At 42.3% G+C, this 19,999-nt stretch overlaps 1 protein-coding gene across 1 annotated transcript in view; it reads right to left on the bottom strand.

Moving 5' to 3' along the window:
• LOC141141162 (vomeronasal type-2 receptor 26-like) overlaps nucleotides 1-4,311 on the bottom strand; it is a 164,816-nt gene extending 160,505 nt beyond the window's left edge. The window contains exon 1 of the mRNA XM_073628884.1: nucleotides 4,094-4,311. Coding sequence (XP_073484985.1) covers nucleotides 4,094-4,311 — 218 coding nt within the window. The remainder of the gene's footprint in view (nucleotides 1-4,093) is intronic.
• Between the last annotated feature and the right edge of the window lie 15,688 nt (nucleotides 4,312-19,999).

The following is a 19,999-nucleotide window of genomic DNA, read 5'->3' as shown; positions in this document are numbered from 1 at the left end:
CCCCTCACATTTTTGTAAATATTTTATTATATCTTTTCATGTGACAACACTGAAGAAATGACACTTTGCTACAATGTAAAATAGTGAGTGTACAATTTGTATAACAGTGTAAATTTGCTGTCCCTCAAAATTACTCAACACACAGTCATTAATGTCTAAACCACTGGCAACAAAAGTGAGTACACCCCTATGTGAAAATGTCCAAATTGGGCCCAAAGTGTCAATATTTTGTGTGGCCATCATTATTTTTCAGCACTGCCTTAACCCTCTTGGGCATGGAGTTCACTAGAGCTTCAAAGGTTGCCACTGGAGTCCTCCGTGATGACATCACACAGCTGGTCCATGTTAGAGACCTTGCGCTCCTCCACCTTCCGTTTGAGGACAACCCACAGATTCTCAATAGGGTTTAGGTCTGGAGACATTCTTGGCCAGTCCATCACCTTTACCCTCAGCTTCTTTAGCAAGGCAGTGGTCATCTTAGAGATGTGTTTGTGGTCGTTATCATGTTGGAATACTGCCCTGCAGCCCAGTCTCCAAAGGGAGGGGGTCATGCTTCTGCTTCCGTATGTCACAGTACATGTTGGCATTCATGGTTCCCTCAATGAACTGTAGCTCCCCAGTGCCAGCAGCACTCATGCAACCCCAGACAATGAGACTCCCACCACCATGCTTGACTGTAAGCAAGACACACTTGCCTTTGTACTGGTCACCTGGTTGCCCCAACACACACTTCACACCATCTGAACCAAATAAGTTTATCTTGGTCTCATCAGACCACAGGACATAGTTCCAGTAATCCATGTCCTTAGTCTGCTTGTCTCCAGCAAACTGCTTGAGGGCTTTCTTGTGCATTATCTTTAGAAGAGGCTTTTTTCTGGGACGACAGCCATGCAGACCAATTCTATGCAGTGTGTGGCATATGGTCTGATCACGGACAGGCTGACCCCCCACCTCTCCAATCTCTGAAGCAATGCTGGCAGCACCCATACATTTATTTCCCAGAGACAAACTCTGGAATGGACGATGAGCATGTGCACTAATCTTCTTTGTTCAACCATGGCGAGGCCTGTTCTGAGTGGAACGTGTCCCGTTAAACTGCTGTATTGTCTTGGCCACCATGCTGCAGCTCAGTTTCAGGGTCTTGGCAATCTTCTTATAGCCTAGGCCATCTTTATGTAGAGCAACAATTATTTTTTTCAGATCCTCAGAGAGTTCTTTGCCATGAGGTGTTGAACTACCAGTGATCACTATGAGAGAGTGAGAGTGATAACACCAAATTTAACACACCTTCTCCCTATTCACACGTGAGACTTTGTAACACTAATGAGTCACATGACACTGGGGAGGGAAAATGGCTAATTGGGCCCAATTTGGACATTTTCACTTTAGGGTGTACTCACTTTTGTTGCCAGCGGTTTAGACATTAATGGCTGTGTGTTGAGTTATTTTGGGGGGACAGCAAATATACACTGTTATACAAGCTGTACACTCACTACTTTACATTGTAGCAAAGTGTCATTTCTTCAGTGTTGTCACATGAAAATATAGAATAAAATATGTGAGGGGTGTACTCACTTTTGTGAGATACTGTATATTGTGTATTTTTCTTAATCCAAATTACAAAAGTATATTTATTCCCAAAAAATTGTGTTTGAAAAACTGCTGTGTGAATACCATGTGACATAAAAAATTGTAACACCCAGCAATTTATTCTCTAGTACCTCAGCTTTAAAAAGAAAAAAATGTTTGAGGGTGGGTTCACACTGCACACCGGAGCCGCTCACAGCACGGGTCCATTGTGTCCCCATTCACCACTTCAGGTCCGATTTCAGCCCAAATTTTTGGCTGAATTTGGACCTGAAATAGACCAGAAGACACAATTTGCACTGGAGCCGCCCCGAAGATATGTGAACTAGCTCCATAGAGAGCTGGTCACAGTCTTCTGCTATGTGAATTAGATGTGGGGAATCCCACATCCAATTTGCAACAGTGTGAACCCAACTGGAGGGTTCTAAGGAACTTTCTAGCAAAAAAATAAATAATAAATTTAAAGTTTAGGTCGCCATAAAACCCCTTTTGTTTTCAAAAGCCCCAGACATATGGATATGCATATTAGTATCAGTAATGGATTAAATATATTCCTATGTATGTTTAACTATAATATTCCACCCATAATCCCCATGTAGAAAAATAATGATATGCATATTATTATCAGTAATGTGTTAAATATGTTCATTGTCAGGTGTTAACATGATATTCCTACCATAAACCCCATGAGAAATTATAATTCTACCCATATTCCCATCAAAAAAAGGTCAAATGTATTTTTTCTATTAGCAAGTGAACAGTTAAACATTAGCAACTGCTCCTTGCAACATTGTATCAAGCTCTGCAGGAAAGAATAACATATTTTGAGAGTCATTACCATATATATGTGTATAAAGTACACTGACAACTAGTGAGAGTTCTCAGTATTGCAGCCAATAATCCCATCATCTCAATATGCAGTTTAGTACGTCCCCCTAAAATGTGCATTTTACCAGGAGTGCGATAACTAAAACTGCTCTGGCAGAGAAAGCATTCAAATCAAAATCCAAGCAAATAATGAAATACACAAGAAGATAGGCATACATGAGAGCTGTTTTAACTGCCAAGGAATTTGTATGTCTGTCCATTCAGTTCTGATATTTACACAGCTCTGCCACACAGCTCTGTCTAACAGTACAGGAGACCTGTTTTCTTTCTGCTGCAGTTCAGACACACTTGTAGGTCTTATCCCTCCCCCAGACAGTGTCTGATACCAAGTAAAATGTCAGCACTAACACATGTAATGATGTACTATTCAGTACAGAGCTACATTCATTTGCGTCTTTTATATCTGTCTGGGGTTCAGATTTAAGATCTTTAAAGCATACATAAGTCATAAACCACATGAAAACAATCTGAGTGGCCAATCCACAGCAGGACTTTAGTATATGAACCCTTCATTGTGCCCTGTGCTGGAGTTTGTAAAAAAAAAGGGAAATAACAGCACAGATTGTATGTGTGATGCTATAAAGAATGGTAACATAACAATTGGGATTAAAGCATAAGTGCACATCACACTTTCCCCAAAAATTCCCCCTGAGATTTTATGTCCCATCTATGAACATTTATTTTATTTTTTGCATACATTTTAAAATCTGCATTTTTGGTTCTAAAATTACCTAAATCCCCAGAACATAATATATTTTCTGAAGGCAGAGGCCTAGTAGAACAAAAGTCAGAGTATTCTGACAGTGAAGAATCCCGCTTCCAGAATACAATGTCTCAAAAAGGAGGATTCCCCCATCTACCTGGATGAATGAAAAAAAAAAAAAATCGTCCAAGGACAGCTGTAAAGTGATCACTGTTACAATTAGAGAGGCACTGATACTATTTTTTGTACGAGTACCGATACTTTTTTTTTAGTACTTGCAGATACCAATTGCCGATACCTACCGCAACTGTTTTTTTTTTTCACTTAAGCTGTCAGCAATGGTACAAAGCATTGAAAAGTTATTTACAAATTAAATAAATAGATTTTTTTTTTGCACTTTTTCAATGTGAAATGTGTAAATAGACCCAATGACAGGTCAAAGAACTGAGCCTGAAAGTATTTTCAGGTATCGGTGCATTTGCACGAGTTCCGATACTTGTGCAAATACTCGGTATTGGCACCGATAACGATACTAGTATCGGTGCAACCCTAGGTACAACAAATGAAAAATTACACATCGCTCCATCCACACAAACAGAGCGGATGGAGGAATCCCCACACTTTTCAGCTTTAAAGAAAAGACTCTTCCAGCAACTTCTCCAACACCCTGACACTGTTATAGTTTGTTACTGTCACCCACCACTGTTACTGTCACCCACCCCATATCACTGTAGTCCACCCCCTGACACTTTCAGCTTGGCTTGCATGTAAATGAAGAGGCATTTTATATCCAATATATACATTCTTATAACATTTCCACCACATGTATTTCTTACAATCATTTTGTAAAATCCGATTTGTTGTTCTTTGTCGCCCTGATCACTTTTTTCTCTCCATATCAAATAAGTTACATACCTGTATGTCTTTTTTTCAGGTGAATATTGATCTTCTCCTTTTGACCTCACAGTGAACACTCCTCCAATGATCAAATCTCCATCCTGAAAATATTGGAACTCATCAAATACATCAGTGAAATGAAAAGTAGAGGCCGGACTCTGCATTCCTGATCTCCAGAGTGTCATACATTGCAGGATCACACAGAAGAGGAAGATGTAGGTATATGATATGACCATAGCTCCGATCACTGGGTTCTTCTTTAATTAAAGCCTATCATTCTCCATTGTGACACAGACCTCTGCAGCATGGGTATCACAATTACAATACAATGAGATGGCTTCTCTCCCCTCCTTTTATATAGTTCAGTACCATACATTTCTCTTTGTTCTCAATATATTGACATCATCTTCTATCTACTTTTAGTTGTTTGTGCAGGTAGTTTATTTGTGAGTGGTTAAATTAAGTCCTTTATTATTCATATTATTTTAACAACTCTAAACCAAGACACATAATTTCTTTAAAATAAACTCCTATTCAGCAAGGAGCAAAAATATCCAAATATTACCATTTTTTTTTTTATAATGATTTCTGCTCACATTAACAATGCACATAACTGTTCTATATTGTTCTGACCTTGTAAAGTAAGCAAGGCCTGTAAAAGAAGTCTGTCTTTACTTACCTTTTTTTGTGGCCCTTAACTGCAAACATGTTTAAGTGTGTGAATACCTGCTTCTCCATGTCTTCTGTATTTATGCTCATGAAACAGTTTTTCTTTTCCTACAGTAATTGTTCTACTTGGGCTTCTTCTGGAATGGTGACAGGAGATCTACCAGAGTTTTCCCCTTGTATCAAGAAGGGGTGAAATATCTCCCTTGAAATGTCCCACTATATTTCCTGCTGTTGCCAGCATTCCAACACTTCTCCTCCTAATCTTTCATCACCCAACACTTATCCTCCTTCAAGTGCAACACTTTTCCACTCAAACACTCTTCCTCTTCATATTACACCTTTACCTCCTGCTGACTTAGGGCATTCCACATGCCATGGACATGGAATGGCCTTTTGTGCAAAATAATGGCACTGGCTTGAACTTTGGGTCAAAATAATGATGGTTGGGTACCTGCTATTGTGTAGTACAGGACACAGAAAAAGGGTGGAGGAGGAGAACGTGTGCACTAGCAATCCAAAAAATTACTGATATGTATCCTTGTGCAAGAAGAAAACAAAGACTTAGTAGTCCCAATTACTGGTTTTAATGTGTCCTAAAAAAGAATTCCAAGTATAGTAGCTTGGACCAATGTACCAATGCACATACCATACTCATGGGATCCCTCTACAAGCTGAAGCACAGGACCCAAATGATAGTAGAGATCACTGTAGTAGCAGTGTCTATTACTGCGATCTCCATTTATTTCTAGGTCTTGTACTGAATGGCTTCCCAGCTGCATGCCAAACACAGGCAGTCAGCCACACAGCAAGGATCTTATTCAGAGAATGTTTTGTATTGCATTTGCATTCGCAAGGCATTCTCTAATTGGATAAGGTGGGCAGGTGGGGCAGTGATATCACAAACTCCTGTGTTTACAATGCAGCAGGGCAGCCACTTGGTACAAGACCCAGAAGCTAGAGGAGATCATTGTAGTAGGGTTGTCTACTAAAGTGATTTCCAGATTCTAGAGGGATCCCACTGGCATGGTATATGCATAGTTAGATTGGTCCAAGCTATGCAAAAAAAATGCCACACCTTGAAGTCTTCTTTAAAGAAAAATAAGATGAGTGCATTAGTACGTAAGGCAGGTGCAAAGTGGCCTCCCGGCTGTAGATGGTGTGTCATGGCCATTGTACAGCAGGGAGGAATGGTGAACTTTGTCCCTCTGGAACTTCCATCAGTGTCATCAGGGGAGCAGCTGTCAGATTGGGTACTGGAACCCTGGGTGACCTCTGCGGCCATCTTTAGTGACACAAAATGAAACACAATTTGTGAAGTTGGCATTGCAGGGATAGAGCTCCTTCTGGTTAGGGACAGTGTGGTAGAAATTAGTGTTGGGCGAACGGCTCGGCCCAAGCATGAGTTTGGGCCGAACATTGGGAAACACCCAAATTTACACAGTGCATTCTGTGCCCTGATTGGGCAAAGCTTTGCCCATTCAGGGTGCAGTAAAATCTGGTTGTTAATGAGCGGGAACGAGACGTCATCAGCTGTCAACGGGCTTCCCTGCTGCCAGCTGGATAATAAAAAAAAATTTGCAAGGAAAAAAAATTTTCAAATCTACCCTCAGGTTGGAAGGAGAAGATTAAAGCCCAATTATCCCGATGGGTGAAGATGTTCTCCAAAGATGACTTTGATGTGGGCTGCACCAGGACTGCCCAACATCGAATTTGGCTAACTGAAGACAAGCTTTTTAATGAAAGGGTCAGGCAGATCCTTTTGTGTGACCTGGAGGACCTTAGAGAACAGATGACCGAGCTGAAGAAGTCTGGGGTCAGGAGTCCAGGAGCCATTATATATCCCCAATTGTGATAGTGAGAAAGAAGAATGGGTCACTTTGGATGTGTATTGACTACCGAACCTTGAACCGAAGGACTATCCCAGACCAGTACACAATCCCCCGCATAGAAGAGGCCCTGCAATGTCTGTCCAGGGCCAAGTGGTTCAGTGTGCTGGATCTAAAGAGTGGATACTACCAGATACCCATGCAACCGGATGACCAAGAAAACACAACCTTCATCAGCCCTCTAGGATTTTTTGAATTTGACTGAAAGCCACAAGGATTAGCTGGGTTCCCGCCACTTTCCAGAGACTGATGGAGAACACTGTGGGGGATATGAACTTGGTGGAAGTGCTAGTGTACCTTGATGATATCATCGGGTTTGGCAGAACATTGGAGGAGCATGAAGCTCGGTTGGAGAAAGTTTTCCAATACACAGAGGGACTGAAGCTGTCGCTAGAAAAATGCCAGTTCTATCAGACCTCAGTTACGTATCTTGGGCGTGTAGTTTCAGCAGAGGGGATAGCTACTGACCCTCGGAAGTTGGAAGCTATTACTTCTTGGCCTCACCTGAGCACCGTCACTGAATTGAGGTAGTTTTTGAAGTTCTGCTCCTATTATAGGAGATTCATGAAGAGCTTCCCACAGATTGCTAGATTGTTGAACGAACTCTTATGCCCCGTACACACGGTCGGATTTTCCTAAGGAAAATGTGTGATAGGACCTTGTTGTCGGAAATTCCGACCGTGTGTAGGCTCCATCACACATTTTCCATCGGATTTTCCGACACACAAAGTTTGAGAGCAGGATATAAAATTTTCCGACAACAAAATCCGTTGTCGGAAATTCAGATCGTGTGTACACAAATCCGACGGACAAAGTGCCACGCATGTTCAGAATAAATAAAGAGATGAAAGCTATTGGCCACTGCCCCATTTATAGTCCCGACCTACGTGTTTTACGTCACCGCATAAAACGATTGGATTTTCCAACAACTTTGTGTGACCGTGTATATGCAAGACAAGTTTGAGCCAACATCCATCAGAAAAAATCCTAGGATTTTGTTGTTGGAATGTCCAAACAAAGTCCGACCGTGTGTATGGGGCATTACAGAAACAGACGGAAGGGGACCCGCAGAATACCCAGAAGGGAGGCCACGGGAATCCATCCAGGAACAATGGTCAGTGAAGTGTGAAAGGGCTTTTGAATGACTAAAGTGGAGCCTTGTGGAAGCACCAGTGTTGGTCTATGCGTAACCATCCAAGCCTTATGAGTTGCACATGGATGCTAACAGAGATGGCCTTGGGGGAGTGCTGTATCAAGAGTCGGAGGGAAGACTCCGTCCGGTAGCTTATATGAGTTGCAGCCTCACCCCCCTGAGAAGAACTATCCTGTACACAAATGTTAGTTCTTGGCCCTCAAGTGGGCAGTGGTAGATAAGCTACGTGAATATCTGTATGGGGCCACGTTTGTGGTAAAGAATAACCCTTTGACTTACCTATTAACCACTGCCAAGCTGGATGCCACTGGACATCGATGGCTGGTCGCTCTGTCTGAGTTTTGATTCAGTCTGAAGTACCGTCCAGGAGTGGGAAATCAGGACGCAAATGCATACCACAAATGCTGGCCAAAAGAGTTGTGTCCATTTACCTCTGGAAAGGGTATTGGCTGTGTGTCAGGGAGTCGAGCACAAGCACAGAGGAGCAGTTGGAACTGAAGCTGTAGGAGTCACTCCTGCTGAAGTGCCCAAATATTATTGTGATTTGACACAAGTGCGCAGTCAAGAATTGCCTCAACTGACAAGAAAAGATATGAGGTGGGACCAACTGGAAGATCCATTGGGAAAGCTTCTGAAGAAGTCCCTATCCATTTAAGATGCTCAGATGCTGTTGAATAGTTCCATTGAGGGAGCAAAAGTAGTCCATAGAGAGTGGGAATGAATGCGATTAGAAGATGGGGTCATATACCGGAAAGCCCCTTCTGAAGAGCCAGAGGGTGTTTGTCAATTGTTCCTCCCTGAGAAACAGTGGTTAAAGGTATTGACTAGGGATGGGCGAATGGTCCGCCCCAAGCATAAGTTCGGACGTTCGGCAAACACCGAACAATATACGGTGTTCGGGCAAATTCGAAAGCCGCGGAACACTGTTAAAGTCTATGGGGCACTAACATGAAAAATCAAAAGTGCTAATTTTAAAGGCTTATATAAAAGTTATTGTCATAAAGAGTGTTTAGGGAACCTGGGTCCTGCCCCAGGGGACATGTATCAATGCAAAAAAAAGTTTTAAAAATGGCCTTTTTTTGGGAGCAGTGATTTTAATAATGCTTAAAGTGAAACAATAAACATGAAATATTCCTTTAAATATTGTGCCTGAGGGTGTCTATAGTATGCATGTAAAGTAGCTCAGTTTTCCCGTGTTTAGAACAATACCACAGCAAAATTACATTTCTAAAGGGAAAAAAGTCATGTTACATAGTTACATAGTAGGTGAGGTTGAAAAAAGACACAAGTCCATCAAGTCCAACCTATGTGTGTGATTATGTGTCAGTATTGCATTGTATATCCCTGTATGTTGTGGTCATTCAGGTGCTTATCTAATAGTTTCTTGAAGCTATCAATGCTCCCCGCTGAGACCACCGCCTGTGGAAGGGAATTCCACATCCTTGCCGCTCTTACAGTAAAGAACCCTCTACGTAGTTTAAGATTAAACCTCTTTTCTTCTAATTTTAATGAGTGGCCACGAGTCTTGGTAAACTCTCTTCTGCGAAAAAGTTTTATCCCTATTGAGGGGTCACCAGTCCGGTATTTGTAAATTGAAATCATATCCCCTCTCAAGCGTCTCTTCTCCAGAGAGAATAAGTTCAGTGCTCGCAACCTTTCCTCATAACTAAGATCCTCCAGACCCTTTATTAGCTTTGTTGCCCTTCTTTGAACTCGCTCCATTTCCAGTACATCCTTCCTGAGGACTGGTGCCCAGAACTGGACCGCATACTCTAGGTGCGGCCGGACCAGAGTCTTGTAGAGCGGGAGAATTATCGTTTTATCTCTGGAGTTGATCCCCCTTTTAATGCATGCCAATATTCTGTTTGCTTTGTTAGCAGCAGCTTGGCATTGCCTGCCATTGCTGAGCCTATCATCCACTAGGACCCCCAGGTCCTTTTCCATCCTAGATTCCCCCAGAGGTTCTCCCCCCAGCGTATAGAATGCATTCATATTTTTGCCACCCAAATGCATTATTTTACATTTTTCTACATTGAACCTCATTTGCCATGTAGTCGCCCACCCCATTAATTTGTTCAGGTCTTTTTGCAAGGTTTCCACGTCCTGCGGAGAAGTTATTGCCCTGCTTAGCTTAGTATCATCTGCAAATACAGAGATTGAACTGTTTATCCCATCCTCCAGATCGTTTATGAACAAATTAAATAGGATTGGTCCCAGCACAGAACCCTGGGGCACCCCACTACCCACCCCTGACCATTCTGAGTACTCCCCATTTATCACCACCCTCTGAACTCGCCCTTGTAGCCAGTTTTCAATCCATGTACTCACCCTATGGTCCATGCCAACAGACCTTATTTTGTACAGTAAACGTTTATGGGGAACTGTGTCAAATGCTTTTGCAAAATCCAGATACACCACGTCTACAGGCCTTCCTTTATCTAGATGGCAACTCACCTCCTCATAGAAGGTTAATAGATTGGTTTGGCAAGAACGATTCTTCATGAATCCATGCTGATTACTGCTAATGATATCGTACGTATTACTAAAATCCTGTATATAGTCCCTTATCATCCCCTCCAAGAGTTTACATACTATCGATGTTAGGCTAACTGGTCTGTAATTCCCAGGGATGTATTTTGGGCCCTTTTTAAATATAGGTGCTACATTGGCTTTTCTCCAATCAGCTGGTACCATTCCAGTCAGTAGACTATCTGTAAAAATTAGGAACAACGGTCTGGCAATCACTTGACTGAGTTCCCTAAGTACCCTCGGATGCAAGCCATCTGGTCCCGGTGATTTATTAATGTTAAGTTTCTCAAGTCTAATTTTAATTCCGTCCTCTGTTAACCATGTAGGTGCTTCCTGTGTTGTGTCATGAGGATAAACACTGCAGTTTTGGTTACTGAAGCCCCCCGATTCACTCGTGAAGACTGAGGAGAAGAATAAATTCAATACCTTCGCCATCTCCCCATCCTTTGTAACCAGATGTCCTTCCTCATTCTTTATGGGGCCAATATGGTCTGTCCTCCCTTTTTTACTGTTTACATACTTAAAGAATTTCTTGGGATTTTTTTTGCTCTCCTCCGCTATGTGTCTTTCATGTTCTATCTTAGCTGTCCTAATTGCACGCTTACATTTCTTATTGCATTCTTTATAAAGTCTGAATGCTGAGGATGATCCCTCAACCTTGTATTTTTTGAAGGCCTTCTCCTTTGCTTTTATATGCATTTTTACATTGGAGTTAAGCCATCCAGGACTTTTGTTCTCTCTTTTAAATTTATTACCCAATGGGATACATTGGCTAATGCCCTTATTTAATATGCTCTTAAAGCAAACCCATCTCTCCTCCGTATTCTTTGTTTCTAATATTTTATCCCAGTTTATGCCTTTTAGCAAGGTTTGTAGTTTAGGGAAGTTGGCTCTTTTGAAATTCAGTGTCTTTGTATTCCCTTTATGTTTCCTATTTGTGTGATTTATACTGAAACTAATTGACCTGTGATCACTGTTACCTAAATTGCCCCGCATTTCCACATCCGTGATCAGGTCTGTATTGTTGGTAATCAGTAGATCCAGTAATGTTTTATTTCTAGTTGGTGCGTCTACCATCTGACCCATAAAATTGTCCTGCAAGACATTAAGGAACTGGCGAGCCTTAAATGAATGTGCGGTTCCCTCCGCCCAGTCTATGTCTGGATAATTAAAATCCCCCATTATGATAACACTTCCCATTCTTGCTGCTAATCCAATTTGTGATAGGAGATCCGTCTCCACTTCCTCCCTCAGGTTTGGGGGCCTATAGCATACTCCCAGTATTATTTTCCCCTTAGCTTTATCCCTTTGGAGCTCTACCCATAAGGATTCCACCTCCTCTCTAGCTCCCTCAGTGATGTCATCTCTCACATTCACTTGTACATTATTCTTGATATATAGGCATACCCCTCCCCCTTTTTTACCCTCTCTATCCTTGCGGTATAGGGTATACCCTTGAATGTTTGCCAGCCAATCATGAGAGCTGTTGAACCAGGTCTCTGAAATTCCCACAAAATCCAAATCCTCCTCGTACAACAGTATCTCTAGTTCACCCATCTTGTCCGCCATGCTCCTGGCATTGGTGAACATGCCACATAGTTTAGACCGGTCGCATATTGTCCTCGTATTGGGTGTTTCGAGATTGCAACTAGGACTTGCTACTATACTCACCTTGTGTTTTTGTGCTTTGGTTAACCTACCACTAATGCCCCCAATACTAGCCTCTGGAATATCTTCCGCGCTGGCTATCTCTGCCTCTGGACCCTCCCCCCCATCGCCTAGTTTAAAAACCCCTCTAACTTTTTGGCCATCTTCCTTCCCAGCAGATCTGCACCCTCCTCATTTAGGTGCAGTCCGTCCCTTCTATAGTACCGGTTACCAACTGAGAAGTCGGCCCAGTCCTCCAGGAACCCAAACCCCTCCTTACTACACCAGCTCTTCAGCCACTTGTTTACTTCCCTAATCTCCCTCTTCCTTTCTGGTGTGGCTCGATGTACCGGTAGTATTCCTGAGAATACTACCTTGGAGGTCCTTTTCCTCAATTTAGCTCCTAAGTCCCTAAAATCGTTCTTTAGGACACTCCATCTGCCTCTGACTTTGTCATTGGTGCCAACGTGCACCATGACAGCCGGGTCTTCCCCAGCCCCTCCCAGTAATCTGTCCACAAGATCCGTGATGTGCCGAACCCGAGCGCCCGGTAGACAACATACTGTTCGGCGCTTCAGGTCTTGGTTACAGATTGCCCTCTCTGTCCTTCTAAGAATTGAGTCCCCTACCACCAGAATCTGTCTTTCCTTTCCCTTTGCTGCCCCCCCACTCTCACTGGAGGAGTTCTTCCCCCGGCAGCTAGGAGAGTCCCTCATCTCCAGCAGTGCTGGTCCCTGACTGGTTTCACCAATGACACTCAAAGTAGCGTACTTATTGGGATGCTCCAGTCCTGGATCGGCCTCCCTGGCTTTTCCCCCTCTACCCCTCCTGACTGTCACCCATCTACTCTTTGCTAGTGCCAGCACCTCTTTGTCTCCACCCGCCTCTGTGCTGGCCCCTGCCGGCACCTGCCGTGTACGTTCCTGGCTCTCATTTAGTATGGAGGGACTTCTCAGTGCTGACAGTTGCTTCCCCAGATTCAGAACCTGGGCTTCCAGGGAAACAATGTGCTTACATTTTGCACAGCAGTATTCGCCCTCGATCTGATGATCAAGGAACGCATACATGCGGCAAGATGTACAAAGAGTCGCCTCTCCACACCCGCCGGGCATCGTACCTATTAAATTTAGTGAGGATTTGGGGATTTTACCCTGTCCAAATTACCTAACAGCTAGCTTCCTGGCACTAATACTCAAGACAATACACAGGTACACAACAAGACAATACACAGGTACACAACAAGACAATACACAGGTACACAACAAGACAATACACAGGTACTCACAGACCTACGTGCAATCGCAGAACAGTCGCAGACCTATGTAAACTCGCAATACTCAAGTATACAATACACAATACACAAGTACTAACGATCCACACACACTACTCAGACAACACTCATGTACTCACACTACACAGGTACTATGACCCCTGTTATAATCTCCTGTTTTAAACTCTGGTTTTAACTCACCACTTAGAAAAGTTCCACTTGGTATAAGTTCCAGCAATCTCCCAATGAGCAGGCTCAGGATGAGTCCTACACACAGTTATATAGACTGCAGGCACCTGTGAGCAATCACCCCTCCCCCTACTTAATAGCCTGAAGGAACCAAAGAAGAAAAAAAAAAAAAAAAAAAAAGCTATTTAAAAAGTGACAGAAAAGGCTAATTGAAAAGCTAAAAGGAAAAGCCCCAAAAATGCTACCCAGCAAACAAAAAGTAAAACTTGTTCACTCTCCGTCTGGTTTTAACTCACCACTTAGAAAAGTTCCACTTGGTATAAGTTCCAGCAATCTCCCAATGAGCAGGCTCAGGATGAGTCCTACACACAGTTATATAGACTGCAGGCACCTGTGAGCAATCACCCCTCCCCCTACTTAATAGCCTGAAGGAACCAAAGAAGAAAAAAAAAAAAAAAAAAAAAAGCTATTTAAAAAGTGACAGAAAAGGCTAATTGAAAAGCTAAAAGGAAAAGCCCCAAAAATGCTACCCAGCAAACAAAAAGTAAAACTTGTTCACTCTCCGTCTGGTTTTAACTCACCACTTAGAAAAGTTCCACTTGGTATAAGTTCCAGCAATCTCCCAATGAGCAGGCTCAGGATGAGTCCTACACACAGTTATATAGACTGCAGGCACCTGTGAGCAATCACCCCTCCCCCTACTTAATAGCCTGAAGGAACCAAAGAAGAAAAAAAAAAAAAAAAAAAAAGCTATTTAAAAAGTGACAGAAAAGGCTAATTGAAAAGCTAAAAGGAAAAGCCCCAAAAATGCTACCCAGCAAACAAAAAGTAAAACTTGTTCACTCTCCGTCTGGTTTTAACTCACCACTTAGAAAAGTTCCACTTGGTATAAGTTCCAGCAATCTCCCAATGAGCAGGCTCAGGATGAGTCCTACACACAGTTATATAGACTGCAGGCACCTGTGAGCAATCACCCCTCCCCCTACTTAATAGCCTGAAGGAACCAAAGAAGAAAAAAAAAAAAAAAAAAAAAAAAAAAGCTATTTAAAAAGTGACAGAAAAGGCTAATTGAAAAGCTAAAAGGAAAAGCCCCAAAAATGCTACCCAGCAAACAAAAAGTAAAACTTGTTCACTCTCCGTCTGGTTTTAACTCACCACTTAGAAAAGTTCCACTTGGTATAAGTTCCAGCAATCTCCCAATGAGCAGGCTCAGGATGAGTCCTACACACAGTTATATAGACTGCAGGCACCTGTGAGCAATCACCCCTCCCCCTACTTAATAGCCTGAAGGAACCAAAGAAGAAAAAAAAAAAAAAAAAAAAAGCTATTTAAAAAGTGACAGAAAAGGCTAATTGAAAAGCTAAAAGGAAAAGCCCCAAAAATGCTACCCAGCAAACAAAAAGTAAAACTTGTTCACTCTCCGTCTGGTTTTAACTCACCACTTAGAAAAGTTCCACTTGGTATAAGTTCCAGCAATCTCCCAATGAGCAGGCTCAGGATGAGTCCTACACACAGTTATATAGACTGCAGGCACCTGTGAGCAATCACCCCTCCCCCTACTTAATAGCCTGAAGGAACCAAAGAAGAAAAAAAAAAAAAAAAAAAAAAGCTATTTAAAAAGTGACAGAAAAGGCTAATTGAAAAGCTAAAAGGAAAAGCCCCAAAAATGCTACCCAGCAAACAAAAAGTAAAACTTGTTCACTCTCCGTCTGGTTTTAACTCACCACTTAGAAAAGTTCCACTTGGTATAAGTTCCAGCAATCTCCCAATGAGCAGGCTCAGGATGAGTCCTACACACAGTTATATAGACTGCAGGCACCTGTGAGCAATCACCCCTCCCCCTACTTAATAGCCTGAAGGAACCAAAGAAGAAAAAAAAAAAAAAAAAAAAAGCTATTTAAAAAGTGACAGAAAAGGCTAATTGAAAAGCTAAAAGGAAAAGCCCCAAAAATGCTACCCAGCAAACAAAAAGTAAAACTTGTTCACTCTCCGTCTGGTTTTAACTCACCACTTAGAAAAGTTCCACTTGGTATAAGTTCCAGCAATCTCCCAATGAGCAGGCTCAGGATGAGTCCTACACACAGTTATATAGACTGCAGGCACCTGTGAGCAATCACCCCTCCCCCTACTTAATAGCCTGAAGGAACCAAAGAAGAAAAAAAAAAAAAAAAAAAAAAAAAAAGCTATTTAAAAAGTGACAGAAAAGGCTAATTGAAAAGCTAAAAGGAAAAGCCCCAAAAATGCTACCCAGCAAACAAAAAGTAAAACTTGTTCACTCTCCGTCTGGTTTTAACTCACCACTTAGAAAAGTTCCACTTGGTATAAGTTCCAGCAATCTCCCAATGAGCAGGCTCAGGATGAGTCCTACACACAGTTATATAGACTGCAGGCACCTGTGAGCAATCACCCCTCCCCCTACTTAATAGCCTGAAGGAACCAAAGAAGAAAAAAAAAAAAAAAAAAAAAAAAAAGCTATTTAAAAAGTGACAGAAAAGGCTAATTGAAAAGCTAAAAGGAAAAGCCAAAACTGATCTCAGCTGTAATGAATTGTCGAGTCTTGGCAATACAGATAAAACTCATTGAAAAATACAGCATGGGTTCCCCCCAATCCATTACCAGGCCCTTTGGGTCCTTTTGGGCCACCCGGTGAAGTAAATGAGTGACCCCGCCCCCCTCTGATGCCTCATGACTCCGAGTGGCCCCGCCCTTGGCTATATAAGAGCTGTCACCCTGTAGAATCGCCACTCGGCAGGAGCCTCCCATGAAGGCCAAGGTTTTGCATTTTTTTCTTTTTATGGCTCCTCGGCGGCGTGATAGAAGATGAATGGACATCGCGGGACATTTTTATTTTTTTATCTTTTAATAAAGAACTTGTCTCTAAGTGTCTCCTGCCTTTTTCACTATTTTTGACACTTTCTTTTGTGAATGGTACAATTCACATGGGAGGGGCCGGGATCTGGGAGTCCCCTTGTGAAAGGGGTCTTCCAGATTCTGATAAGCCCCCTGCCCGCATACCCCCACAACCACTGGGCAAGGGTTGTGGGGATGAGGCCCTTGTCCCCATCAACATGGGGACAAGGTGCTTTGGGGGGCTACTCCAAAGCACTTTCCCCATGTTGAGGGCATGTGGCCTGGTACAGTTTAGAAGGGGGCGCTCTCTCTCCCCCCCCTCTTTTCCTGCAGCCTGCCAAGTTGTGTGCTCGAATAAGGGTCTGGTATGGATTTTTGGGGGGACCCCTACACCATTTTTTTTTTAAATTGGTGCAGGCTTCCCCTTAAAATCCATACCAGACACTTCAGGTCTGGTATAGATTTTGGGGGGACCCCTACGCCATTTAAAAAAAAAAATTGGCACAGGGTTCCCCTTAATTTCCATACCAGACCTGAAGGGCCTGGTATGGATTTTGGGGGGACCCCCACTCAATATTTTTAAAAAATTTTGGTTCGGGGTTCCCTTTAATATTCATACCAGACCCAAAGGGCCTGGTACTGGACTGGGGGGACCCATGCCGTTTTTTTCAATGAACTATATTGCCGAGACCCAACAATTCATTACAGCCCTGATCAGTTTTAAGTGAATGTTTTTAGAAATGTAATTTTGCTGTGGTACTGTTCTAAAAATGGGAAAACTGCGCCACTTTACAGGCATACTATAGACACCCCCCAGGCACAATCTTTAAAAGGAATATTTAATTTAATTGTTTCACTTTAAGCATTATTAAAATCACTGCTACTGCAAAAAACTTCAGTTTTTAAAACTTTTTTTGCATTGATAAATGTCCCCTGGGGCAGGACCCGAGTCCCCAAAGACTTCTTATGACAATAACTTGCATATAAGCCTTTAAAAATTAGCACTTTTGATTTTTTATGTTCGTGTCCCATAGACTTTAATGTTGTTTATTTGTTCATCCAAATTTTTTGCCTGTTCGGATGTTCTGGTGTCATCCTTAGTATTGATCACACTTCATGATGATCATGGTCATTTAGGCCAGAACCTTCAAGTTAGTCAGGGACTGATTCTTTTGGCAAACCATGAGAGCTGAGGTGGAAAGCTATTGTCGCTCTTGCATCAGGTGCATATAAAGAAAGACTTTACCCGGCAGGGCCGCCCCAATGGGCCATCTCCGGAGCCAAGGGTCAATGGAGTTTGTGTGCATTGATTCTGTGTCTGGAGCCTGAGTGGACAAAGTAATGTCCTGGTTGTGACAGATCATTTCTTTTTTTTTTTTTTTTTTTTTTTTTTTAAGTTTAAAATAAAGTTTATTGAAAAAAAGCAAGAAAATACATCGAGCAGGAAAAAAAAAATAAGAGCAAAACACTCAACATGTACATAGTATAATAATAGTACAGCAGTTACAAAGAGTGATTACAGCCAATCTTCATGTACCCTTTTCTTAAGAGTAAAAAGGAAAAAACAATAGTAAAATTCAAAATAAAGTAACCAGTCGCTATGGACTTAGGAATTCTCGCCGCCAGAGCCCCTTCTGGGAACTAACTGCTCTAGCGAGCTGGGAATCCCCATGCCCACTTCGTTACCTAATGTGAGGAAATATTTAGAAAAAAGAGGCTAGCAAAAGGACAAAGAACATTAGAAAAGGGGAATTATATCTAAATTACAGATGAGTATTACAATAATATCATACTTAAACAATCTGTAAGTAGTCAAAGAGGCGATCTGTTGGGTTGAACTCTCTCAAGGTAGAATAAACCGTAGTCCATTAGTCAGGACTATAACCAACTGTGTTTAATAAACAGGGGAAGACCCTGTCCCGGGATCTACCCTGAGATCAACTTTTAGGCTAATACCATAATTAGTATAAAATACAGAGAGCCTGAAGAGATGGTATGGAAATAAGAAGAAGCTGAAGGGTGAAAGAAGGAAAGAAAGAAGAGGGGAGGAACAGAAGAGGTGAGGGGGGGAGGGGGCCGGAGAGATTAGCTAAACGTAAAGAGTAAAGAGAAGGAAGTGCACAGGAGACCACCGGGAGAAGGAAGTTGGAGGCCGTCCAAAAAGGAACCACAATCATGACGTATCATCTACACATACAGGGGATGTCCAATGAGGGTTGCCCAAGGTTCCCAGATAGTCTTGAATTTGTCTAGGGTATCCAGTATGGTATTAGATATCTTTTCTTGCAGCATAATCCAAGAGATTTTTTGTTTGGCCGCTCGAACAGACACTTTCTGTGATTTCCAGGACCGGGTTATAGTCATTTTAGCACCCAAGAGAATAAACTGAATCAACTTCTGGGTATGTTTGGATATTTTGGGAATGGGACCATTAAGTAGAGCAATAATTGGATCTTGTTTTAGTGCACAGCCGCATGTTCTGCGGATGAGGGAGAATATCTTATTCCAAAACATTCTGATTTTAGGGCATTCCCATAGTATGAGTAAAGAGTGCCCCTGTGGTTGCAGCCTCTAAAACAAAGAGATGATGTTTGCGGGTAGAATTTGGCCAGTCGTGAAGGTACCAGATACCAGCGTGTAAGGGTTTTCAGACCCGCTTCATTTAAAGATGTGTTCACAATACCTCTGAAGGAGCGGGCAAAGTTAGAGTGCCATGCGTCTAGTTCCCAGCTGAAGTCAAGGTCCCGCTCCCAGCTCATCATGTATGCCGCTTTCTCTGTGGGTTCCGCTAGGGATGAATAAATGAGAGAGATACCCCCTCTTGTGTCTAAGGCTGAAGCGCACCATTGTTCATAGGGTGTTACTGATAGGTAATTCTCACCACTCCTCCATAGCCAGTTCAAGAAATGTGATATTTGAAGAAACCTAAATTTTTCGTTTGAGGGCATTTCAAGTTTAGTTGTACAATATGTTAAAGTGAGGGGACCATTAGCGTTAAAGAATTGTCCAATCCTGTAGAGGCCTTTGTCTAGCCACCATTTGAAGGCTCGGATGTCCAAGCCAGGGGGAAAGTTGGGGTTCCTAAAGATATGTGCAAGTGGGTGCCAAGTAGAAATGAGGGTGTTAGTTTATGGAGGGAGTCACATAACTTCATGGAGTGAGACAAAGTGGGAGCTAGTATAGGGGGGCGTTTTTTGGGGATGTTCCAAAGTAGAAAATCTAAGGTAAAATTAGGGACCGCCTCTCGTTCCATGTTCACCCAATCTGGTTTGAATCCTTTCATGTAAATTGTGGAAAATTGACTTAACTGCGCTGCCTGATAGTACCACCATAAGTTAGGTACCCCTAGGCCTCCCTTCTTTCTGGGTCTAAATAGCACCTCTTTAGAGAACCTGTGACCTTTTTTGTCCCAAATAAAGCGAATGATAGCAGATTGTAAGCGTTGAATGTGCGATTTGGGGACCGGAATGGGTAGGGAGCGAAAGAGATATAGAATCCTAGGTAGAAGCGTCATTTTGACTGTGTTCACTTTGCCTAGCCATGAGAGTTTATAAAGCGACCACTGGGTCAGATCGTCAGTCAGCTTTTTGAACATAGGAAGAAAGTTATGTTTAAACATTAAGTCAATACTGGACGTGAGGTTGATGCCGAGATAAGGGATGGAGGTGGAATTCCACGAAAATGGAAATGTATTTCTTAAATTATTAACAATGTCCTGAGGGACGGATATG

This window comes from Aquarana catesbeiana, linkage group LG01 (genome assembly GCF_042186555.1).
Source record: "Aquarana catesbeiana isolate 2022-GZ linkage group LG01, ASM4218655v1, whole genome shotgun sequence".
In the NCBI taxonomy this organism is placed as follows: domain Eukaryota; kingdom Metazoa; phylum Chordata; class Amphibia; order Anura; family Ranidae; genus Aquarana; species Aquarana catesbeiana.
Note: the sequence above shows the minus strand (reverse complement) of the source record. Positions and strands in the feature narration are given on the sequence as shown.